The sequence below is a fragment of the Lichenostomus cassidix genome, chromosome Z (assembly GCF_008360975.1).
Source record: "Lichenostomus cassidix isolate B80296 chromosome Z, HeHo_3.0, whole genome shotgun sequence".
Classification (NCBI taxonomy): domain Eukaryota; kingdom Metazoa; phylum Chordata; class Aves; order Passeriformes; family Meliphagidae; genus Lichenostomus; species Lichenostomus cassidix.
The window spans coordinates 58,319,046-58,343,370 of record NC_139511.1 but is presented as its reverse complement, the minus strand read 5'-3'; the positions used below and the strand labels follow the sequence as shown (position 1 = coordinate 58,343,370).

The 24,325-nt window shown below is 39.5% G+C and overlaps 1 protein-coding gene across 2 annotated transcripts in view; it reads right to left on the bottom strand.

The window, feature by feature from the left end:
- ARL15 (ARF like GTPase 15) overlaps positions 1 to 22,859 on the bottom strand; it is a 230,059-nt gene extending 207,200 nt beyond the window's left edge. For both annotated transcript variants that reach the window (XM_085041815.1, XM_085041814.1), the window contains exons 1-3: positions 22,601 to 22,859; positions 11,578 to 11,667; positions 10,920 to 10,976 (exon numbers count right to left, since the gene is read on the bottom strand). In XM_085041815.1, the coding sequence (XP_084897941.1) occupies positions 10,920 to 10,973 (54 nt within the window). In that variant the 5' untranslated portion in view covers positions 10,974 to 10,976; positions 11,578 to 11,667; positions 22,601 to 22,859. The remainder of the gene's footprint in view (positions 1 to 10,919; positions 10,977 to 11,577; positions 11,668 to 22,600) is intronic.
- Positions 22,860 to 24,325: the final 1,466 nt, after the last annotated feature.

Sequence of the window (24,325 nt, the reverse complement as noted above, 5' to 3'; positions counted from 1 at the left end):
TTCTTTAAAAATGTACTTCAACCTTGTCAAACCCAAACCTGCCATTGAAAAAGACCTTTACAAAAAGACTTTTTTTGATATCCCAAATTATTCTTGCAGAGCCCCACCAAGACTCAAAGCCTACTCTTCAAATAAGGAGTCTATTTTCAGTACAAAACACAGACAAAGCCAACAGAAAGTTACTTAAGTCAGTTTAAGAGCTAGGGAATACAGCAGTGTCCTGTGCCTAAACAGCAACACAGAGACCTGCAATAGTTCAACATACTGAACATATGATAGTAAAAATTCATATACCACTTTTATAATTTCTTTTCAGTCCTCCACTGAATAACTTTTCCATCTTAAGAACAGAAGTCCTTCCTTGCAGCAGTTGTTACAGTAAGCAGGTAATACATATGCTGAAATACAACACAAGCAGTTTTTCTTAAAAGAAATATTCTAGTGATGAGGGGAACAGGGAACCAAAAGAAAATCCTGAACCCTGGTCACACACAATATCACAGTTAGCATCTGTGGGAAAAAAAATGCTTACTTCATTCGAATCAGATGCTAAGATAAAAAAAGATGTCAGCTTACCTGGTGCACCTATTTCACATAAAGAAGCTTTGTAAAGAAAGCTTGAAAGAAGTCAGAGGAAGACAGAGTAGTGACAACATGAAATCAAGTGGCATTCTTTGCAATATTATTCAAGGAGTTGAGAAAATTACTGGTATCTTCCTTCCTCAGGAAAGAGCGTCCCAAACTACAGAATTTTAAAAGGGAAAATCCTTTACACCCACAAAAGAAGCTACAAAACCTCTCTTTTCTCAATCCCATGCTAGAATTCACAAATAAATTTGCAATCACAACAGATTCTAATTATGTTCTAATTTCAACAGTAAAAAAAGCTGAAGGCTAACAGAAGTATTCAAAAGCTCAGATGCCAATTGCCCAAGGTACATACTGTGATTCGGAACCATGAAAAACAAATTAGCTTGTGTCTCATTGGAAAGTTTGAAAGTTGAGCCAGTGAGATTTGGGAATACATGCATATGGAATAATAAAATGAGGAAGAGTTCCACAGGCATTTCCAGATACATTCAGATTTTGTACTCACTAAGAGCTTTGTTCATATTCTCCATCTAGAGCTGATTTATCATCCGTTAAATTATTATTGGAGAATGACAGCTTATAAAAGATTAATTAATGTTACATTACAGGCTCAGCACAACACACACCTAAAACCACAGTTTCTTTTACTGTGGTTTTCTTGTTCATTATCTAATAGTCCTAGAGCTTCAGTTCAGCATAGTTTATTCCACAGCAGTTGTTTTTTGGGTTTTTTATTTGTTCGGATTTCTTTTCTTTTTGTTGTTGTTGTTTGTTTTTAATATACATGTTGACCGTCTTATTTATGGGTTATTTGGATTTAAAACTGTCTTTTCTGACACCTGTATCATTCTTTCCTGCAAGCCTGAGGTCCAGTATTTGGGGCTCTCATCTACTGTGGCCATTGTTTTTTAATCTGCTATGAAGAAGTCTGTGTTTCGACACATGAATCCTTTCAGAGTCATCTTGGTCAAGTCAAGTGAAATGTCACAATGAAAAGCATTTTAGAACCACTGAGTTGCTTCCCTCTAACATCCCACAATATGACCCAATCTGCTCATGAGCCTCTCTCTTAGTAGGTTCATTCTCTTCCACAGCCAATAAATTCAAGCAGAGAAAAAAAACCACTTATATGAAAAGGAAGGCAAAAGCATCTGAAAACACAAGTCTTGATGTTCGTAACCAGAAATCTTTGTCAAGTCTGAGTCAACAAGTTTGCTTCACTTTCCCTTCACGGTTCCACATCTTTTGCCTATACAGATTCAACTTCACAACAAATGCCACCTTTTCTTCCCCCCACACACAGACAGGAAGTGCAATTGGCAAAACCTTACATGGCTTCCAAATATACTGATGTATTTGATGTAATCTCTGTCTACCTACAGCCTGCTCGTCACAGCAGAGACTAGAGTTGGTAATGAACAGAAGTATCACCTTCTGTCATGCCTCTAGGTATGACCCTATACAGAGAGGTTATTACTTATGCATATGAATTCCACAGAATCACACTGAAGTATCTTCTACGCAATCCAAGATGACCAAAAAATGAAGTAAGCAGGTCTTTAAGACAACACTAACACAACACAGGCCAGTTAAGAAACAAAATCTCACATGTTTTGGAAACATGCACTTTTAGAATTGGGGTACGAATAATCATCTTCCATTAGGGTAAAGTGCATGTTGTCTGACTGACTACATTACAGGGTACAGAGTGGTTAAAAATTATTAATGGAATACAAGTCAAAGATAAGCAAAAAAGATGGGTCATTTTCTTTTTCCAGAGAAGCAACATTTATTAATGTTGAGGACATGTTTCACTAAACCAGGTTGCCCAAAGCCCCGTCCAACTTATCCCTGAACACTTCCAGGGATGTGGCATCCACAAGTTCTCAGGGCAACCTGTCCCACTGCCTCACCATCTTCACAGTAAAGCATTTCTCCGTAATATCTAATCTAAATTTACCCTCTTTCAGTAAAAAGCCATTCCCCCTTGTCCTATCAGTACATGCCCTGTAAAAGTCCTTGTTATGGCTTAGAAACATGTTGCCTTATTTTGAAAAGAATCCACTGGAAGATTATGGATCTAATCAAAAACATGGTGCCAGCATTTGTCCAAGGCTAAAATGAAGTTTTGAAAATGCTACTGAACAGCTACTCTCTGTTCTGGCATCTGCATCCTGTTGGAAGCCCAGGAAACATACAGTAGACTTGTGTGTACCTGTTGTAAATGATGCTTCGATCTGGAGAACAGGAGGAGAATGTGGGACATTTCATTCCATTGGCTGTTTTTGTTTACCTTACACTAATTAAAAGAAACACTCTTTCAGATGAGAAGCTCAGTGGGATTGGACCTGGAGATCCACCAACCTTGTTTTTCTGTAAAGTTCCCAGTATATGAACCAAGAAGCATTTGGACAATGCACATGGTGGGATTTTTTTGGGTTGTCCTGTGCAGCACCAGAAGTTGGACTCAATGATCCTTGCAGGTCCCTTCCAACACAGGATATTCCACGATAAAATAACTGCACAACAAATAATTTGTGTTCATGACATCTTGAAGACACCAGAAGGGTTGAGTGAAACAAGGTAGGTCGAGCACTTTCACTGGTAATATTAAATAAAGCTAAAAAATTGAAATTGTAAGTTTGGGAAGCCTTGGGACAAACACTACTACAAACAGAGGTTCCAGAGATTTAACTACATTCACACAGGCAACTGTGACAATACCAGAAACAGAATCTTAAAATCTTAGTTACAGCACACCATGTGATAGCTGTATGTAGCGTTTGCTTTCCATTACAAAAGATATTCTTACATCATCTCTCACATTTTTACCATTTCCTGAAATTCCATTGCCCAGAATGGCATTTGAGATCCTAGCAACACTTAGTTACTTAAAAGCTGCCTTTTGAAATTTAAGTGTAAACAGTCATACCAGTGGAACCACAGTATGAATTTATAGCATCTATTAAACACTGTTGATTTCTACTCTTAAACAACATAATACCCAGCAATATAAACCCAGTAAAAATTCAATACAGTTCTGTACTATATAAATTCTTTCCATAAAAATGAAGTGGCAGTCAGAGGTTTTCATACAACAGAATATAACTAGCTTTATGATTTGTGTGCAATATAGTCAAACTGATCAAAATACAAACATTGTAATAGAAAGCAGATCTAAAAGTACTATTTACTTTAAAAGGCTGTAAAGGATGCTGTAGAACAGCCTTTCCAAAAGCATTTATATATTTAATTACATATGAATACAATCTCAAACTACTTTGAAGTCAGCAAACTATAATTATAAAGAAGCTGTAGCAGCAGATATTCAGCAAACCACCTTGAAAACTAACTTTAACACCTGAGCAAACATTTTCAACTTTAAGGTAAGAAGAAATATTAAAAATACCATGGATAGACATATAGTGATGTAGAGAATTAGAAGCGTCTTTCCACCAAATAAAGCTAACCTATGAACAGACTAAATTTTGTGGCATTTGATGCACTTCCTTTTTTTTTTTTTTAATCTACTATCCACTTGTGTGACTTCTTCCCTTAACAGATACTTATTCTTGAACAAACGCAGGATGTCTTCAGAAAATAGAGTTGAACTATTTACAGTAGCAATCATAATAGTAACTTCTCACTGATGCCCGCAGGATACAGTGCACGCATGTTCACAGGAAAAAGCAATCTTCTGTCACTCTAAGACAGACTACTTTTGAGCTCACAGTACAAAAACAAGTTGAAGACCTGCAGAACAAACTTTTCCCACTTCTGCTATCACATAACATCTTGCAAAAGATGCAATTATTCTGCAAGATATATAATTTCTAGTGCTCTTTGGTTGTCCAATTGCTGTCAAAGGCAAATACAAACTAACAAGAAACAATTTATAATTTATACTCAATAGCAACACAACCTTTGGCAAGAGTGTGACTAAAAAAACAAAACAATAAAGAAGTCTGCAAGCACATGGAAAATATTGGAAGTGCTATATAATACTGTTGCTCCCTATTTCCACTTGTACATCATCTAATTAAGTATTAGATTCTTAATTATCCAACTGTACAAAGTCGAGGATGTGACTGGATGCACACAGACAGCACAGCATGCAACTTTGACCATCGTCACAGGGAGTCTTTCATCACAACTTAAATTGCCCAGTCAGGAATCCTCCCAAATTAACTTGCCTTTTTGCACATCTCATTGCTATGCATAATCCCAACACCTGGATTACAAACAAGGAAAAAAAAAATCACTTTCACTGAAGAGCCCTTTCTAGTCTTTTCACCCTCTCAGTAATTCAAATTATACTGTGAACTACTAAATCTGTAATTTGCCACTAATTCAACATGCCCCCCTGCTATGTTTCCAAGTCCAAGTCAGGGCAGCTCAGATTTCAAACAGATCATATTTTTCAAAGGAGATTGTCAGGATTTTGAATACCTTTACTTTGCAACATGCTTACAATTTACATTTTAAACCTGTTATTCAATTAAATTTTTTTATTATTATTTTTATAATTAAAGAGGCTACTTTGCAAACTACAAAAAAAAAGATGCTCAGCAGAAGCCAACAGAGAAAGTCCATGCTGATACCATCACCCCCTGCACCACCTGAGCCTAAAGAAGTTCTTTATTTTCCATTTGGAGCACCATGAAGGCAAAATATGACATTTTGTCAACATATTACACAACTGTTTTCTGGACAGACAGCAAGACTGAGCATTAGGAATCCTGACTTCCATATGGAAGAAGCAAAACAGCATTTAAGTATAGGATAACTAACCCCACAGCTCTGATAAATGCTGACTGAACAGCACCTTGTCTGAACAGAAAAGATTGGAGAATTTTATAATGATGATCTGGGCTTTTCCTCTTGTCCTCCCTAAAGCTAATGGCTGTGGAACAACACTGCTGTTCTCTAGACCAGGAAGGAGCCATGGACAGCAGAGACAAATCAGAAGAAACAAAACCTGTATTCATAAAGTCCCTAGTCCAGGACAAAGCTCAATTCCAGCCTGCAAGTTTGTCCAGAGAAGAGATTCTGACAAAAATTAACAGGCTAATTTGGCAAACCATACCTTTCCCAGTGAAATCAATTACTAATTGTCAGAGGTTCTCAAAGAGCTGGAAATACAGTATATCACTGAGTAGCCCAGGGAAGCAATGCTGTCACAGCAGAAGTGGCTGGACCAAGCTGCTGAGCTCTTTGAGCAGGTAACGTGAGCTCCAGCCACAAGGAAAGGCTGCTCAGCAATGTTAGCACAGTTCCCTTTAAACAACGAACTCTGTGGAGAGAAAGGGAAGAGAATGGTATTCTGTTGCCTTTTTGAGCCTAGAAATGAAACTTGAGATAATTTTAGTATAGCAGGTAGTAGAAAAGTGGATCTTTATTGGAGCTCCAGGGGCAGCTACAGAAGAATATCCACAGAAGCCCATCCCCACAGGGGTGAATACAGTTTTAGAGGTTTTAGGAAATTAGCATAGTTGATAAAAAGTACCAATGAGGAGGACAAGTGGTGATGTGATTCCCCCAGGTCAAGCCCCTTCTCTGGAGGACGCCCTCCACCTTTGGTATTCGCTGTACTTGTTTATGAAAACGTGTGTCGAAGACGTCGTTCTCGACCTTGGTTCCCAGGGAGAACCAAGATAGAAGACAGCCCTGTAGCCCCCAGGGCTTGGAGCTTTGGAATATGTTTGGTCTTTCTAGCTGGGGAAAAGGGTAGGGAAAAGTGCTGGGAAGGCTACAAATATATAAAAGAAAAAGGCAAAGATCACCCAGCATTGCTCTGATCCTCACTCCTGGTCCAGCCTTGATGTTTTCCTCCTCCATCTGTCTTTACTTTCCTCATTTGGAAAAATGTTACAATTATTCCTTTATTTCAGGAAAAGTAGAAAGGAAAGTCTCATAGTTCGTGGTAAAAAACCCTCACAGTGTATCTAACATTCACACACACATGCATCAGGACAGTCTGACCCTCTTTCTCCTGTTAGGTTGGTAGCAGCACAAATCACAATTAGCACGGTTCAAGCAGCTTGACTACAGATTTGCAACAACAAAGTGGGCATAGTCCCACCCAACGCAAGTCACTGCCAGTACTCAGGTCACAGCACCTTTTATTTAAGGCTGGAAGTTGAACACATTTACACCTTTCCTTTCCAACAGTCTACCCACAGAATATCAGCAGTGATTGTGAATGGAATTATCCACATTTCCCCAAGGGTAGCACATGAAAGGACTTTTTCCTGCTGCACTTTTGTGCTTTTGTTTTGCTGCACATGTCAAGGACACGACATGGGAAAGGGAGGAGTAGACAGGATATGCTATATGAACACTGTTATTACTTTAACTTAGCATTTTCCAATGGGAAACCATGTCAGGGAGGGGAAGAGTCTCACAGGAAGCTTTCCATACTCAAAGTCACAGGCTGGCTCCAGAAACCTCCCAGACATGCTCCCATGATTGCCTCCTATTTCATGGCTGCCTTCAGTTGCTGCCTCAGTTGGTTTCTCATCTTTTAAGAGCTTCCTCTCCACCACTTCATAAGTAAATGTTATTTCTGTTTGCTCTAACATCAGACAAATTCCTTAGCACAACAGCTGTTTCCAGTCAAACCATTCCAAGACATGAATTTATCATTATAAACAAAGACAAAAGTAAGTAAGTCCAAAGTAAACCAGAAAACTAAAAGCACATTTGCATCGTTTACTATACTTACCATACATAAACTATAGCAAGTACAGCTGTAAAAATGCATCATTTATTTCTACTTCTCACTGAGAAAATTCAAGCCAAGAGGCTACTAAAACCAAAATATTGATTACTTATGATTTTCAGGAAGAAGATGCCAACATTGATGCAATGCTGCTACAGTGCATCACTTTTGCCATATCCAGCATGTGAAAGCAGTAAGATCTACAGAGGGCTTTTTACTACCCTTGTTTTGCTTTGAAACATAATTTATCTATTGATAATTTGAAACCAAGGAAAACTTACTTTCTAATTTCTTGACACAGGAAAATGTATTTTCCAGTATTTTTCCTTCTAATACACCAGCAAAAGACCATGCTTCCACTAGGCCTCCTTAGGTATTTTTGCATGGTTCTCACCCATGGAGAGGCTTCTGTCCTTGTCTGGCTATCCAAAACAACAAGTGATGTGAAAATTACTTTTTGCATGTCCCTGAAGTCAGTTTTAAGGGTTAGGGGCGGAAAGAATACCTTATTACCACTGTTCAAAAAAGCTTAAAATTAAATGGATGAAAATATGAAAGTCTCAAAGCCTAGTACAGAGTAACAGAGAACCTTCCAGAGTATTTGTGTAGGCACACAATCATGCACACAGTTTCCAAGATGAAGTCCTAAATATGTATAAAGGTTGCAAGTGTCCCCTCATAAAAAACTGTTTCACAAGACAAAAAAACTTGGATTACTTTTCCTCTGAAGTTAATGTTAATTGAATTCTCCATCATTACTTTAATAGGAGTTTAACCTGGTTAAGAAAATTAAGTGAGAAACAGAAAGAAAATAAATTACAGCCTTTGTTACAAGCTGTCATATGCTTACAATCTCCAGAGTAACAGAGATTCATGGATTTATCTGCCTGTTCCCACACATCCAGTTGACACATCTGATGCAGACAGACACCAGTATAGTAGAAGATGCAGAAACATGCACCTGAAAAACTGTTACTTCTGCCAGAAGCTACCAGCTATGTGAAACACATTGAGTTTTATTTTCATTGGTTGGTTGATTTCTTAATCCCAAAAGTTTTCATTTGAGTTTATGATAACGATTTCCTTTTACAATACACATCTATCAGTTTCAGATCCCTACAAATATCTATACATTTCTTATATTAACCACGTCCACTTTTCTACTCCTCCTTTCAAGCATATACACTTTAAAGTAATCTCATCTGGTTAATTCACCCAAAATAGGCATCACATCTCCTCCTGTACTCTTGCAAAGATGTAGGTTATATCCTTGCTCAAGACAACTAAGTTTTGACCTTCTAGTCTTTGTAGCTGAAAGCAGCACATGCTGTTTTGCCACGGATCACTATATAAACTCTTCCTCCATCTCATAATCTGTACATGCCATAAAAACAGGAAGCCTATTTAATGGCATAGTGCAGTTGATGTAATGGGTGTTTTAGAGTGTTACTGATAAGCATCTTGATAACAGACTAACAGTTGATATGTCTGTAGTCCAAAGAACTAAGAGCCTTACTTGCAGCACTGTACCATGAGGACATGCAGAACAGGAAGTGTCCTAGTAACACAGTACAAACTGAACACATGGTGCTACTAAGGACTAGCATCTGAGAGGCTGCTTAGATTTTGGATGAAAATCAATCAACTAGCAAACAGAAAAGCTACTGAATCTGCAAAACAGCATGCAGCAGAAAGCACACAACCCAAGGAATTAATTAAAAGGGAAATATGAGCTGGGGTTTTGTGGTTTGCTTCTTGACATCAGTATGGAGCACACAATACTTGCTAGATGCCAGACTGCTCACATACCTGAGCAACAAATCCAGTGACAAGAGTTACAAGCACGAGCAGGACACAGTCCAGAGGCAGAATCAATCATGCTGTGTTTCTGCACAGCTCTCATTTCAGCAAGCCTTTCCATTTACTCTGATACCAAAGTTGTCCAAACCCACCCTCCAGTCAGATCATCTGAAAATCAGCTTTCCAAGGACAGGCATTTTTATGTAAGCAAATACTCTCTGCACCCAGCATTTTCCTAAAGGAACTATTTTAGCCTTCAGATTCCCATTACATGGGACCCATGTCCTGCTCTGTACAACTGAGGCCACAACAGCACATCTCAAGATGCTCTGAAGCCTAATCATCATCCTCCTCACTGTCTTCCCTCAAGTACCAGCAGTCAGTGAAATCAATTTCTTTCAGCATTTTAATAAATGAAGCTAGCTCTTTTTATTTTGCAACTTAAAACATTTGATAAAATTACGTATTTTGCTGCCCAAAAGGTCAGAGTGAGATACCAGTTATACAACTATCACTATAACTGCAGCTACCACAACTTAGGAGGGCACTGTAGCATATACACAAACACTTAACCTATCTTAAACTGAAACAGAACTGATTACTGTCAGCAGATGTACTTTGCTGTACATTGTACCTGTTTATACCAAGGTCTGCTTATACTTGGACATTCTCTCAAATTAATTTGAACAGCTTACTCTAGCCTTCTAAAGAACTGGCAGATCATTTGAGTGCCTTGCAGCCATTGAAACCTCATACTGTAAGCCTTTCTGATCCTTCAGGATACTATACTCTTATCACACAGGAATTTTTAGAGAGAAAGTCTTCCTAAGAAATTTAAATACTATAGGGATATATGCCTCGGACTCTTCTTTTCTACCATTGAGAAAACTTCTAGATGTTGAAAACAGAAAGCAGGCAAATGTCACGGAACAAAAAAACCCAAGCAGATGTTAAATACAACCTGGAACCAAATTCTGTGAACAAGAGCAAATGTTAATCTTTGAGATTCTCCTCAAGTAAGATTTACTGATGGCGCATAACCCTCAACACTGTTCAAAACTCACCTACACTTTTGACTGTACATGGAAGTGGTATGTTCCAGGCTTCCTCCTGAAAAGTGTTCACAGAAGGAAGCAGCATTCCCACTCCAAAAGCTCCAGGATATAAAGCATGATTTCAGCAACAGAGTCTGACACATTGTGTAAGACCTGTTTACACTACATTATTGTAATGTATTCATTATGATTCATTTCTACAAAACCCCATTCATCTAACTGTCCTCATCGTTAATTGGAACAACTGGTAGCAGAAAAAAAAAATTCAAGCGTATTTGGGACATAAGCTTGAATTAAACCTTTTATTTCTTTTACATAAGGTTTGGGAAGTTTAACTTAACAGCATTTCCAAAATATTAAGGCTCTCCAGACAAAGCTTACAATATGTGCATTTAGCAAACATGTTTTAATATGTGACATAAACATCATAGCTATTTAATGTCAAATGTACATAAACCCTTGAGCAATTATTCAGCAACTGATGCACATGAAATCTAAATTTTGTTACACCTCAAGAGGCTGGCTGAATTTTTCTTTACCTTTTTAAACTGAAGTGGAGAATACTTTTTCTCTTCTGGTTTTAGTAAATCTTTGACAGGACAAAAACATACTGTAGTCTGTTTATGCGAACTAGTATGACAAATGCCTTTTGCTATCTGTATTACCTAAATCCAACCCTAAAGAATGTTAGTAACTTCACTCAAATGGCATTAACACTAACAAAAAAATACTTAGTTAGAACATTGCCTTACCGTGTAAATGCCAATTCTACAAACAGCAAATGAGAGCTGGATACATTCAGACATAGTCTAAAGGAATTAAAATAAAGACATTACCAAGAATGCTATTTATTAAGAATTACTTTTCTTCCCATCTGTCCCCTCTCCCCTGAAAGAAACACCTTCTTCAAGGCTGTATTAAACAGCCCGAGAAAAATGCCATATAAATTCAGATTATACAGATACATACTATCTTTCATACAGAAGGAGCTGTGAACACCTTTACACTTACTATTTCAGTGATTCATTACAGGCCTCAAATTACCTAATGACCCCCAAAATGCCTGTACACAACATTAACAATTTGAATGTAAGCTTTCAGTCTCATTTACTTTTATCTACTCTGGTTTAAAAACAATCTGCAAGAAACATTTTAATGGAGTGCTTTTTGGCCTTTTAGTGGACTGCAAAGAGCTTCTGTGTTTATACATTACAGTTCTTTCCCTGAACAATCACTGAAACTTTCTTTCTCTATATACCAAAATAATGCATACAATTTAATGTTTGCACATTTCTGGAGTCTCATTCCTTTAGTTTTCTGATATTTTCATGTTCAAAGTAGAACATGAAAATAGAACATTTTATCTAATCTGTTCTTACAGCTGGGAATAATCATATTAAAAGTTTTTACCCTGAACTTGCTCAACTTCCAATCTGCTGTGATGCCACAATTCTATGTCTTCTGCAGTCACCAGAGAGGCTGAGGATGGACTACGAATTTCTGATGAAACAGATGAAAAACACCTTTTTTTAATTAGCACAATAACGCCAGAAAATAAATGCAGCTCTCCAATACCAAAATAAAAACTATTGTATATTTGCTATATTTCCTATACAATTAGGTAAAATAAACTAAGCTTACAATGATTTATTCAAAAGGGTAATTGAGGAATTATTTTAAGTAAGGTATTCGAGAAGTCACTGTAGGGAAAACTAAAAGCCATCAAGTGGAACATTTTTATTACATGTTTAAGACGTTCACACATTATCTGCATGTATTTCAAGATAAAGTGCTAGATGCTACAGACTTCAAACACAGCAGCCAAAACATCTTTTCAGAATCTGCTTTTTACCTTCTCCCTCCCTCCAAAAAAAAAGAAAATCCTTTAATTGAAATACCCATTTAATTAGCATTGGGATTAAAAAAAAAAAACACAACAGAACAGATCTTATTAATTTATTAATTACAAGTAAAAAATGTGTAGCAACTTTTTTCTTTTGTTGTAACTGTTACATTTAAATTTTAAACAAACAGTTTTTCACCAAACTGTCTGAGAATCAAAAAGCACAGCACAAAAACCTGAAAGCAAATTCCAACAGTATGGTTGATTTTCTTTTCTCACTGGAAGTAATCTAGCATATTATTACTGACAAGGAAATGCTGATTCAAAGCACCACTTCAATTTAAGGATTTTTTTTTTTCCAGCTTTAGGAACAAACATTCAGGTCTATCTCTTGTGCTCTGAGCTTCTCCCAGAAAGAAAAAAGTGACAGAAAGATAGGAAGTGACTTCAACAAATCCTACAGTTACACAAAGTGGTGGGGCGGGGTCATAAACCCTCTTCCCCCTGACAGTACTTGCAGACCTTGTTCCAAAGGTTCCAGGGATGGATGACTTCCCCAAGCAATTTAGTCCAGTGCTTCATTACCCTCTCTCCTAGAAAGTTTCCTAATGTTTAACCTGGGTCTGCTGCAATTTAAACCCATACTTAAACACCAGGTGATACACAGAGTGATTTGCATTCTCAGTATCCTGGCAGATTCTGTGTTGCTGGCAGACTCAGTTTTAAACACAAAGTAAATTATTATTTCAGCTTGCAGGAGAATTAAACATGCAGCAGCACCAAACCATTACAGCTTCTCCATGTATAGAGTTTGCTTTTATTGTAGACAGCATTATAAACTGTTTTCCTTTTTCAATTTTTGTTCAGTACTTCCAGCCACACATTAGTGGAAGAACCAAGCTGCAGTTAAAATCCCACAGCAAGCCCCTGTATATCCTTACTTCAGTAGAATAAAACAACCTACACCCTGTGTTACCTTACTCATCTGTTGTTGGCTTTGCTACTGTTAACATCCTGAAACCATGGGCAATTATAAGGCATGAATTGTCACACACAGTACTGACGAATGCTGCCCCTATGCATTTTCCAGTGAAATATTAAGATAATCCCTTCAAGACCCCAAGATAATGCTTATAAACTACATTTTATTGTCTTTAAGAGGATCATTAACCCAAACACTGCTAGTAATAGCTCTTATAGTCACTTATCCTTCCTTCTGAAAATTTACATTCTCTCCCCAGTAGCACTTCAGTTTAATCCTTGAAAAGGTGACAGGAATGGATTTAAATAATTATAAGTTTAGTGATACTTTTCTACGGACTGCCACTCCAACCACTGAATTAAGATACAGTTGATAATCTGTTGCTACAACAGGGAGTTTATTCTTGATACTTTTAATCTTTCATTACTTTCGTTGTGCAACTCACTTGGGACCATACAATTGGGCAACAAAACAATTGTCGGAAAATTTGCATTTAATTTACTTACAGTTTATTGTTGCTTTCTGAAAGGATTTTACACGGTAAGCATGAAAATAAAAGAAAAAAAATGTAAAAATATACCTACAAATACTGTGAAAGAATGAAAGATACCTTGTTTGACACAATTCTACAATGACTAATTCTTCACAGAAGTGACTTCAAATATCTAAAGTGAAAAACAGAGTCATCAGGTCAAATATGTCACACAATATAAGCAAGCATCTCTGCCAAAAAGCACCCTTCTGCTTAGGCAAAGAGTCATCTCATAAACGTTAAATAATTTCTCCCCCTAGAAAGTAAACTCAGGGCTAACTTTCCTGTTCACCCAAAACTTTGTTACTTTAATTGTACCTTGTAAAAACGTGGCTGTTCACAATGACTTAGAAAGATGTCTGCCCTGCAGCTGTGCAACATTCAACTGAAACAAGCATCTCTTCTGTCCATTTTTTCAATTATTCAGCTATCAGAAATATCAGTAAAAAACAATTTTAGTATTTGGTGTTTAAAAAAAAAAAAATCTCATTTGGCTCTGACAGAGGCACACAGTCCGCAACTCACAAAGACATTGTTTTAAATAATATATAAATTGTCAGCAAATACAAGATTAAATCCCTACTCATAATATTTACAAGAGCCCAGATGTTGAAAAGATTAATTAGAGCATGTTCTGCAACTGATGACTTCAAACCTACAAGCACTGAGTTGAAAGCACTAGCCTCAAGAACCTTCGTGGGCAAGAGGGGAGTGAGAGTCTTATCAGGTTGTCAGAAAAGAAAAAAAAGGCTCAGCAACTGACAGAACTGAAGGAGCTGGTATCCTCAATTCTGCCACCAAACAGAAATACTCACCTCAACCTCAGCATGCTGTGACATAATTCAAAATAAATCACAGCAGTGAGTATAGCTCCAAGACCACAAAACCAGAAAGTAAGAAAAGAAAACCAGAAAGTGAGAAAAGGAAGATGCTAGAGGTTTTTTTTCTGGATATATGTTTTTTTAATAAACTAAACACCAAGACATGCTTCTGCTCATTTATAATTAAGTGATCCAACCCAGTAATCACTTGGAATTGCTGGATCTTCCAGGCAAAAGTTTTTCCACCTCCATTCTTATCTGCACCTTTTTCAGTGTATAAAATTGCAGAAATTAGCAACGCAAGTGTATAAAACATGCAGGTTTTAAGGTACCTGTATGTATGGAGCCTGAAACAAATTCTCAGTGCTTAGTTTTAAGGAACATGTGGGTATCCAAAAGCGCACACAACTACGCTACAGTAAAGGTAGCAGGAACTTTGACCAGAACTGCTCTTTGCTAAGCTTGTGTACTGAACCCCAGCTAGCAACTCCAAGGCTCCTCTTTGTGCACAAGATGTCACAGCCCACTAGCAGCTTCCATTAATAACACTTCTAATTTAAACTCCCCAAATTCTTTTTAATACGGTTGTCAGGAATAAAAGACAGAAAATATTTTCATTTTCTCCTTTAATGCTGAATAATTAGATTTCTAAATGCTGAATAATTAGATTTCTAAAATACCAATCTTCTTGTACGTAATCATTAGAAAAATAAATCTTAGTGTAGAGACTAGAAGAAACCTGATGTTGATGGAAAAGCAATGATATGTGAACAGGAGATAGGACTGGATCCAAGAACTCTCTTGTCATCATAAAAAGCAATCAAGTGGATGCACCAGAGAACAATGCTCTCCTCTCTTTTAGGCAATATTCTCAGTAGAACAGTTTTCCATGACTGTGTCCAGGACTGCAATGGCTCAGGCAGTGAAAGATGCAGATTAGCCAGCAGCAAATTAATAGCTGCAACAACAGCATAGACATTTCTCAAGAATTCTGGACCTTTTCTTCAGTCTTGCTGAAACCCAAAATTATGCAAGTTTCTAGGCAAGAAGAAAGTACTGAGAGAAGAGATCACTCATTGTAGAGTGCATCATCTCTCTACACAGGCTGTCTGTTCAGTTTCAGGCTCAGTCGGTGTTGTGGGACTAACATACAAAGCCATCAATTCATTAAAACACAGATGCTGGAAAGCCAATAACCTCTCCTTATACATCAAGGCAGCACCTCCAAACAGAAGGAATCCATTAGATGCATGCTCCTGGAGCATTAAGAGATTAAGTACCTTCATAAATCCCTCTAAAACAAAAAGTCTCACCTCCTGTGCAATCAATGCAATTGTGACTACACCAGGGAGCACTCCTGGACACCACCCAGAATACCTCTATTTTCTAACTGCAATTTCCTGTTCCGGAACTAGTTCTAGCTGTCCTCTCAATGAGTAGGAATGGATGTCTTTAGCCCACAGCAAGGAATCAGGACATCCAAGGAATCATATCTCACAGACCTATCCTCATGTTCCAGCAATCACAACTTCAGGATCTCCTACCTTCACATCACATCTGAGCATCATGTTTAATACCCACCCACAAGGGATCTGTCTTTGAAGACACTGTACAACTTCCTGGTCTACTCATCTTGACCTCCCTTGCATTACTGTACAAGTCAGAATTCAACTGCACACATGAAAACACAGCTCCTGGATTATACCTGTCAGTGAGTCCTTCTATTGGGAAAAAATTACTTATTGCCTAGTTACCCTCTCTTTCTGATTTCAGAGATGTCTAGAATATTGTGTCCTCATACCAGTCAGCTGTCTCTTTTTCAGGCTGAAGGGCTATAACTATTTAATCCCTGCTTGTATGGAAGCAATTGCTTTCCTTCAATTACCACATCATCTTTCTCTGTGTCTTCTTTGGTTTTTCAATACTCTTCCAGAGATGATTCAACCAGAAACGTAGCATGTAAGACAAGAGCAAATGTTACATTTAAGCAGTGTAAAAATGAGATCTTTCCCTCTTTTTCCTTCTTAATACTCTAAATTTGTTGACAGATGTCTGGGTTGAGATGACATTTTAAAGAAGGATCCTCATTCCCTTTCCTGAGCACTGATGGTATTTTAGGACCTATCCATGCATCTGTACTGCCATGTGACTTCTGCTATAAATATATGCAACTCTGCATTTATCAACACTGAATTTCATCTGCCATTCTACTATGAAAATCAAGAGAGGTACTATGATTTTTCCTGGGTTTAATATGCACTCTTAATATTTGTTTCTGCATCAGCCCATCCAAAGCATATGCAGTTTATACAACTAAACACAAACATGAAATTCGCTTGTCATCTCTGCTTTTACTTCTCCCTCTTATTCACTACCAGAGCTGTGCTCTCAATGCTCATTTGTGAAACTTGTATTACAGATTACAAAGTTATTACTTCATTTTTAATTGCTTCTAAGTTTTTCACCTCTATTAGAGTCAAAATCATATAAAGAAAGACTAGGCAGTAGTTGTTGTAAGAGCTAATAAAATGTAGAAAACAGATGTTTCTTCCACACAAAAGCTCCAAGTCATAACAAAAAAACAAAACTGCAAACTTACTTCCCCCATACCAACAGTTCCTAGTGGATCTTGGATGCCATCTTGCTTACTCAGACTCTCCAATGCCAAAAGCTAATGTGGGTCCCATGAACAAATTTTTCTTCTGTTGCTCCACCAAAACATACACCAGAGCATCATATAAAGATTCATGTTCTACCTACTGTTTGTTCTTATAAGCAACAAAGCTCTAGGGCAGGACTGCATCTAGGATAAGAGGACTTGTCAGCTACATTTCCTGCTTTGTGTCTCTTCCTCAGACAGAAGGAAGTTACTTACACACTAGTTGGCAATTAATCTAGTCACCTTACCAGGATGCCAATTACAAAAAAGAAATTCTGTATGCTGAAGAGCTCCAGCATGAGATGAGCCATCTTTTATTCAATTGCAAATACCGTAATTATGCCCACAAGGACTTTTATACAGTCAGATAGTTAGCACTTCAGAAAGTAATGCTGTACACACAGTGAAAAACAGCAAAACCAACATGCTGCAGAGCAGTATGAGCCAAAACACAAAAAGCACAAGATTTTAAATACTGTTGTGTTTTTTTTAATATGGCTTTACAGCTCTTTGGGCCCACATATGTGGTTTTAAACTAAACTAAAAATGCTTCCTTTATTAAAAAAGCTAATATCCTCACACAACTTCAAAAATTCAGAACTCAGTTTAAGAGAATAAACATCACAAACTGGCAGTATTAAAAAACTCAAGCTGATGATATTGACAACAAGCCAAAAATGTTAATCAGCATGTGGTAATAAAAGGAATATTCTGTCCTTACTGAATGCAGATATTCTCACTTATTAAAAGCTTGCATTTCTAACCTTTTGTGAAATTCATCACCATGTTGCCTCAGGCTTGGAGGCCTGAGTGAAGAATTCAGGAGCAGCATACTGCAGAGCAACATGGTGTGGTGATACATAGCAAGAGCTGGCATTGAAGACCAAGTATTCATACGACATACTGCAGACACTAGTTCAGATCTAGGCCTGTGGTGTAAAAAACCATTAGTGAACTACATCTTTCCACTTGCTTTCACTTGAAAAAATACTAAGTTCCCTGCAATGCAATCCTACGACTGTAAGCATTATCTTCTTCAACTCAAAGATTCACATCTGACTCAAACACTAACATAATTACATGCACCTTGTACACTAGTTGACCTTACAGCTGTTGTTTTCTTTCCTGCATTCAGCTACATCTTTATTTTGTAAGAACTGTCAGCCCCCTCATCCTTGTGTCTGCCTAAACAACTTCCCAAACTGAAGCAAGCATAAGAAGAGAAAAAAGCCTTCATGCTCTACAGAAGGTGCTCTACATGATAGATGAGTCAACACAGAACCCAAACAATCCTAACTGTTGCATGACAAAAGACAAAATTCACATGAGAGGGGTGTTTAGCAAACCCTAAGAGGACAAGGCCCCATGTATACACCTTTGCTGCTGATGTTGCAGGCAATGTATCAAAAACATGCATGTGCCTCAGAGTGAAAATACAGAGTTGCTAGTAGAGATCTTTACCCATTTTTCTTTATTCAAAGGACAGCATCTACTGGTTTACAAAGTGTCAGTGAAGCAGAAGTCCAACCTTCAAACATACGCCTCTATAATGCCATTCCTAATATCAGAAAGAATGTTTTCTATGGCCTGCAGATACCAAACAATGGAACTGGCAACAGCGATGGAAAGACAGGATCTGAAGTGGACCAGAATCACTAAGTGATCTTGATCTATCCCACATTGCCACTTTCTGAATCAAAACTGTCCAACTAAATTAAAGAGTCTAACTATTTAAAAGGCAGGTCTTAAAAGTAAGCTGTCCAAGAATGAAAAGTTGCTCAGAAGCATTTTTTTTTAGTATCACCAGACATTTTTAAAACACCAGTTTAGTATCTGCAGCTTACCCCAATCAAGAAAGACTTTATCAGAACACTATCTAGAATGTGAGGTCAAGACTGTTCAGAAACCAAGCAGAAACACTTAAGTCACTGCAAGACCTATTCATCTACAATTTGAAAATTTAGTTAAATTTACTCAAAAACTTCCCAAATGTTAGGTTTTGTTTGCATGCATACAGGAGTAAAATAGTTTGTAACAAATGTTCAAAGAACAAAAAAAAAAAAAAAACCACCAAAACAGAACAGAAAAAAAACCAGAAAAAAAATCCCACTTGTTTAGCTAAAAGAAACCAACCCTCAACAAAGCAACAAGGATGCTAGCACACTAGGAGTGTGCACTCTCTTGACATTGCAGAACGCATGTTCATGTTTACCTCCTCAGAAAAGGGAATAAGATGAAAAAAAAGTAACTAAAGTTGAAGTGGTTGCTCATGCAAGAAGTGTTATCTTCCATTTCAGGTCGGAAAAAGCTCTTCAATACCTGTCCAAGAAATATTTTTATATACAACTAAGATAGTACATAGTATCTTGAAATATAATTTAGAGATAAGCCATGATAATAAAAATGCTAAAAATATAAAATTAAACAGGTTATTAGTTTTTTCTTAGAAACCAAGAGGACAGTATAACACCTCCTCTTTTTTCTTCTGCAATTCTACATCACTCTCTCAAGTGGCATCCTCTGTACTAGATAAAAGTTCTTACATGCGTCTGTTCAATGTAACAATCTGATCTGTGTAGAGTTTTTATCCAGTACAGAGCATGCCACTGAAGAAGTGTATTGTGAAAGTCTACTCAGGAGCTTAAAATTCGCATTGTAATTGCAGCACATAAGAAAAACCAAAGCATTTTTATTGTTTCCCCACAAGTTCTCCAAGCAAAAACTGTAAGACTGGTCACACGCCACGCTTTTCACAAGATGCATCATGCCGTAACTTCTTAAATTAAGCATAGTCTACTGAACATAGGCCAACCAACACAAGTCTGTGAATACACTAAAATCCTTCCAGACACAATGTAGCAAGAATGAAGCCAAAGGAGGTTGCAGACAAAACACTAGATTATGGAGTCAAAAAAACTCTGTAAATCCACATTGACACAGCTGTGTTCACATAGTATGTTTCAAAAGAGTTAACTAAATACAAGGAGAACACCACTTATAAGTAAAAGGTGTGTCCAAATGAAGATGCATTCTTTTTTAGAGGCTGGACATGGTTTTGCCGCGTTGATTAAAAAAAAAAAACTCAAAAAAACAAACAAACAAAAAAAAAAAAAAAACCAGCACACCACTCCTAACATCAAAATTATGTTACAAAACTAAAAGAGGCACAAAGCTGAAGAGCTTCTTCTAGCTATTAAAGATACAGAGGCCAGCAGTACTTTTTTGTTACAATGCAAAACAGCAAAAACAGACCAGAGTACCACAGAAGATACACTTTTAGCGATTAATTATAAGTAGGGGAGGTCCTACTCAATTTCTGGGTATCTGTTCATAAAAGCTTCAGGCCATAGTCCAAGCTGGCTCCAACTAACCTTGCTTTGAGCAGGTTTTGAATGCTTTCAATAAACTAATGACATTGGAAGGTGCTTAAGACACTCATTATTTCTTGGGATCTCCTTCTTAATGGAGAAAAGAAGTCTCCAACGTAGGTCCTATCTAAAATCAGATAAAGAACCTTCCTATGCAAGCTGGACAAGAGCTGTCTGAGGGTAGACTCCCTGTGGAGATGGACTGACCCCTGAGTCCATACTGCAGCAAACCTGACCCTCATCTGTCCTCACCTCCTTCCACTAAACTCCCTCACTCCGGCCCACTGTTAGCCAAAACTTTGTCTAAACTCTGTCCGAGCGTTACTGCAAGCAGAAAAAACTTCATCCTTTGCTCTGCTCAGTGCTTCACACTGCAAGCACAGGAGAAAACCTCACTGCCTGCAGGCTGCAACACGGGTTGCCCGACATGAGGAACCAGCAAAGGGACCTTCTGGCTGGTGTTTTGAGGTCCATGTATGTGCAAGAACCCAACATAAATGCACAAAACACAAAATTCCTTAGCATGAACAGCTCTTTGCTACTATTGCTACGAAAATAATGAGACAATTGCTGTACATCCATAGTTTAACATTCACGCTATAACTTCAAGTCTTGCACAGATAAAGAGTAAGCCCATCTTTTCACCAGGGCAGACTGTGACAACAAGCTGAAAGAAGCTGTACACAACTAGCTGCCTAACTTACCATTTTTATTTTTTTTTCGTTTAAGAGCAGACTTTCTGAGGTGCTGAACTAGCTGTTCAATGAGGGTTTTTTTAGAGCTGACACTAAAGAAGGCCAGACAACAAAAAAGAGGAAGAGGATCAACTGGAGAATAAGAGTCAGGGGGAAAAAAAATAAGTAGAGCTATTTAATCCCCTCCCCCTTTAGTTAACACGAAAACATGCTCTCAGTTTCCAGGGCTTATTAAATTTATTGTTCTCAGAGTGGCTGGCCTTCCACACAACAGCCTGTAGAAGTCACAAAGGTTAATGCAAGCATTTCAAAAAGTACAGAACGGCCAGTTTCATCTGGATATAAGTTTATAAAGGAAAAAACTCTAAGAAACAGCTCCAGGCTCTCAAGGAGCTATGAGGCTGCACTTGATACCAGGCAAGTTTATTATCAGTATTTCATTAACTAGGTTCTTAAAGAGATGCCTGCCTACCATTTCTGCCACACAAGACTCATTTTCTAGTCTCTCTGCAGTACTCAAACTCAGAAAGGCAAGCCTAAAACATTTCTGGAGAATGTAAGGCTCAATAAACCAAAATAAATCTTATCTACATGGACACAAGAATAGTAAAGTATGAATTTAACATATTTCTGGCTTAGTGACCAGAAAAGGAAAAGCCAGACAGTGCATGCAGCTCTCATCTCAACATGGCAAATCTTCAGTTCACTAAAAAGAGCATCTCCAGAGATTCTTTTGCATTTGATGAGCCTCTCCTGAAAGCCTACACCCTTGAGCATCTCACGCGAAAACATATGAATGACACAGTCAAGATCCCAGCCCCAAATACTTCCTAGTCGCACTTGACACCAACAACGAACAGGTACGGCCAGAAGAGAAGAGTGAAGAGATGCCTGCTCTTCATTGCCCCAGCTGACGCCTCGCAGCAGCTCACGGTGAAGGAGCAGGCAGCAGCCCACAGCACAGCGCTCGAAGCAGCACGACTGGAGCAATGGGATGCCAGCAGGACTGAAGCGATGGGATGTGCTCGTTACGCCCTCCCACTGTTAGGCTGAAAAGACCAGGTAAGCAGGTACCATACTAAAACAAAGCCACCTGCTCATTACCCAGCCGTGCCACAGGGTTTTGCCCGCCGAGAGAGCGCAAACATCAGCCGCGACCCTAGGTGAGGTGCGCGCCCGCGATAAGATCTCTCTCGGACGAATGGAGCCAATACTCATTAAAGAGCAATAAACGCTACCCCCGAATACCAGCTGCCCGAGCGCCCGGCTGATCCCGCCCGCGGTAGCAATTTAGTTCATTCAAGCGTGCCCTAAGCTCCAGCATTTAGGAAAAAAACAGCGACCCGGGTCACGGCTTTAGCAACCTAATAGCGGCCAAATGAGCGGGGCCCGGCCGCTTTATCGCCCGCTAACAGCGCGGCGGGCCGGCAGCGCAGCGCGGTCGGACCCGCTGCCCCCCGCACAGCCCCGCGCCGCGGACGCCGCCCCGGCCGCTCGGTAAGATCCGACGGCTCGCTCCCGCCGGGAACCTACCAGGTAATCCATGTACCGGGGTGGCGCCGGGCGCCGCGCCGCCGAGCTCTCCGGAGGGGCCGCGGGCGCCCGCCCGGCTGACAGCGGCGCTGGGCCAGCGGGGGCAGCGCCCTCCCGGGGCGCGGGGGAGCCTGAGGAGGGGCGCGGGGCGCTCGGCGCGGCGGGGCGGGCGGGCGCGGCGGGGCCGGGCGGGGGGCGCGGGCGCTGCCCCGGCGGCGCTGTCAGAGCCGCGCTGCCGCCCGCACCGCGCGGCGCAGGGAGCGGGCAGGGCGGGCGGGGGAGGGACGCGCCGTCAGCTGATCGCACACGTGGGGGCGCGGGGACGCTGCCCTTAAAGGCGTACGAGCGCTTAGAGCGGCGCGGCGCTGCGGCTGTGCCAACCCGCGGCGCGACGGAGCCCAAAAAGGGCCACGGAGCTGGGCAGGGACTGCAGCACAAGTGCTGTGAGGAGCGGCTGAGGGAGCTGCGGGTGTTTAGCCCGGAGAAAAGGAGGTTCAGGGTGACCTTATCGCTCTCTAAACTGGCTGGAAGGGGGTTGTGAGGTCGGTCTGTACTCCAGGCGACCAGCGACAGGGCGAGAGCACAGTGTGAAGCTGCGCCAGGGAGTTTAGGTTGGACAGTAGGAAGAATTTCTTTGCAAAAAGGGTGATTAGCCCATTGGCATGGGCTGCAAGGGGAGGTGGTGGAGTTAACATCGCTGGAGATGTCTAAGGAAAGACTGGAGATTGCACTTCGTGCCATGGTCTAGTTGAGATGGTCGTGTTTGGACACAGGTTGGACTCGATGATCTCATAGTTTTTTTCCCAGCGTAATTGATTCTGTGATAATTCCCCCGAGTACCCGTGAAAGCAACGCCCATGTCTCATAGTGGAGCCTGGCATCCTAACTTGGAGGCTTTTCCACAAATTTGTGGTGTTGGCAGGAATGCCTGACTCCTGGAGAAACAGAAGGAAACTTCTCAATGTGTAAGACGGTGGGATAGGAAATCTAAAAATGAGGTATCAAGAGAATATGGCAAAAAAACCCAGAGTGTAGTAAAAATAATTGGGAGAGTAGGTATGGAGCTAGAAGAAAAGAGGTGTGCATGAGAAGCCAGGAGCATCTGAGAGTGAATATTTGTAAGGATATTGATAAGCAGTTCACCTAGCTCTAGTAAACTGAGGTGGGGAAAGGGCAATTACAATTGCTGCTATGGATTTTGTAATTAATTAAGGCCTGTTGTGGACAGTCTCAGTTACTACATCCAGAGAGTGTTGGTAAGGTGTGGCTAGCACAGGCTTTTCCCATGAGAATTCTTTTTGTGTTTTATAAAGAAAGATAAAGTTTGGATGTTATTAAAAACAGTGTCCCAAGATCTGGACAGTGCAGGCCTGGCCAATCAGGCCTAGGGGGAGGTTTCTAACTGACCAATCTGGGTGACTTTTGAAAACTCTATATATATGATGAAATCAAAACAATAAAGGTCTTTCGTTCTTGCCACTGAGAACTGACCTCTTTACTCTGCTAGCTGCTCAACAGCGACAGGAAGGTGCTCCCCTTGCCTGCCTGAAACACATCTTGTCCTTGTCCATGGATAATTCATTTTCCTCAAACATCTAGTCTAGGAAAAACTTGATTCTTTCGGCAGTCTTTACTTTGGGATTCAACATCAACTACATCTGCATAGCAAATTAAGTTTAATTTAGATCAGTAAAAATTTTTTTTTGTTGTTTTCAATCATTTAGA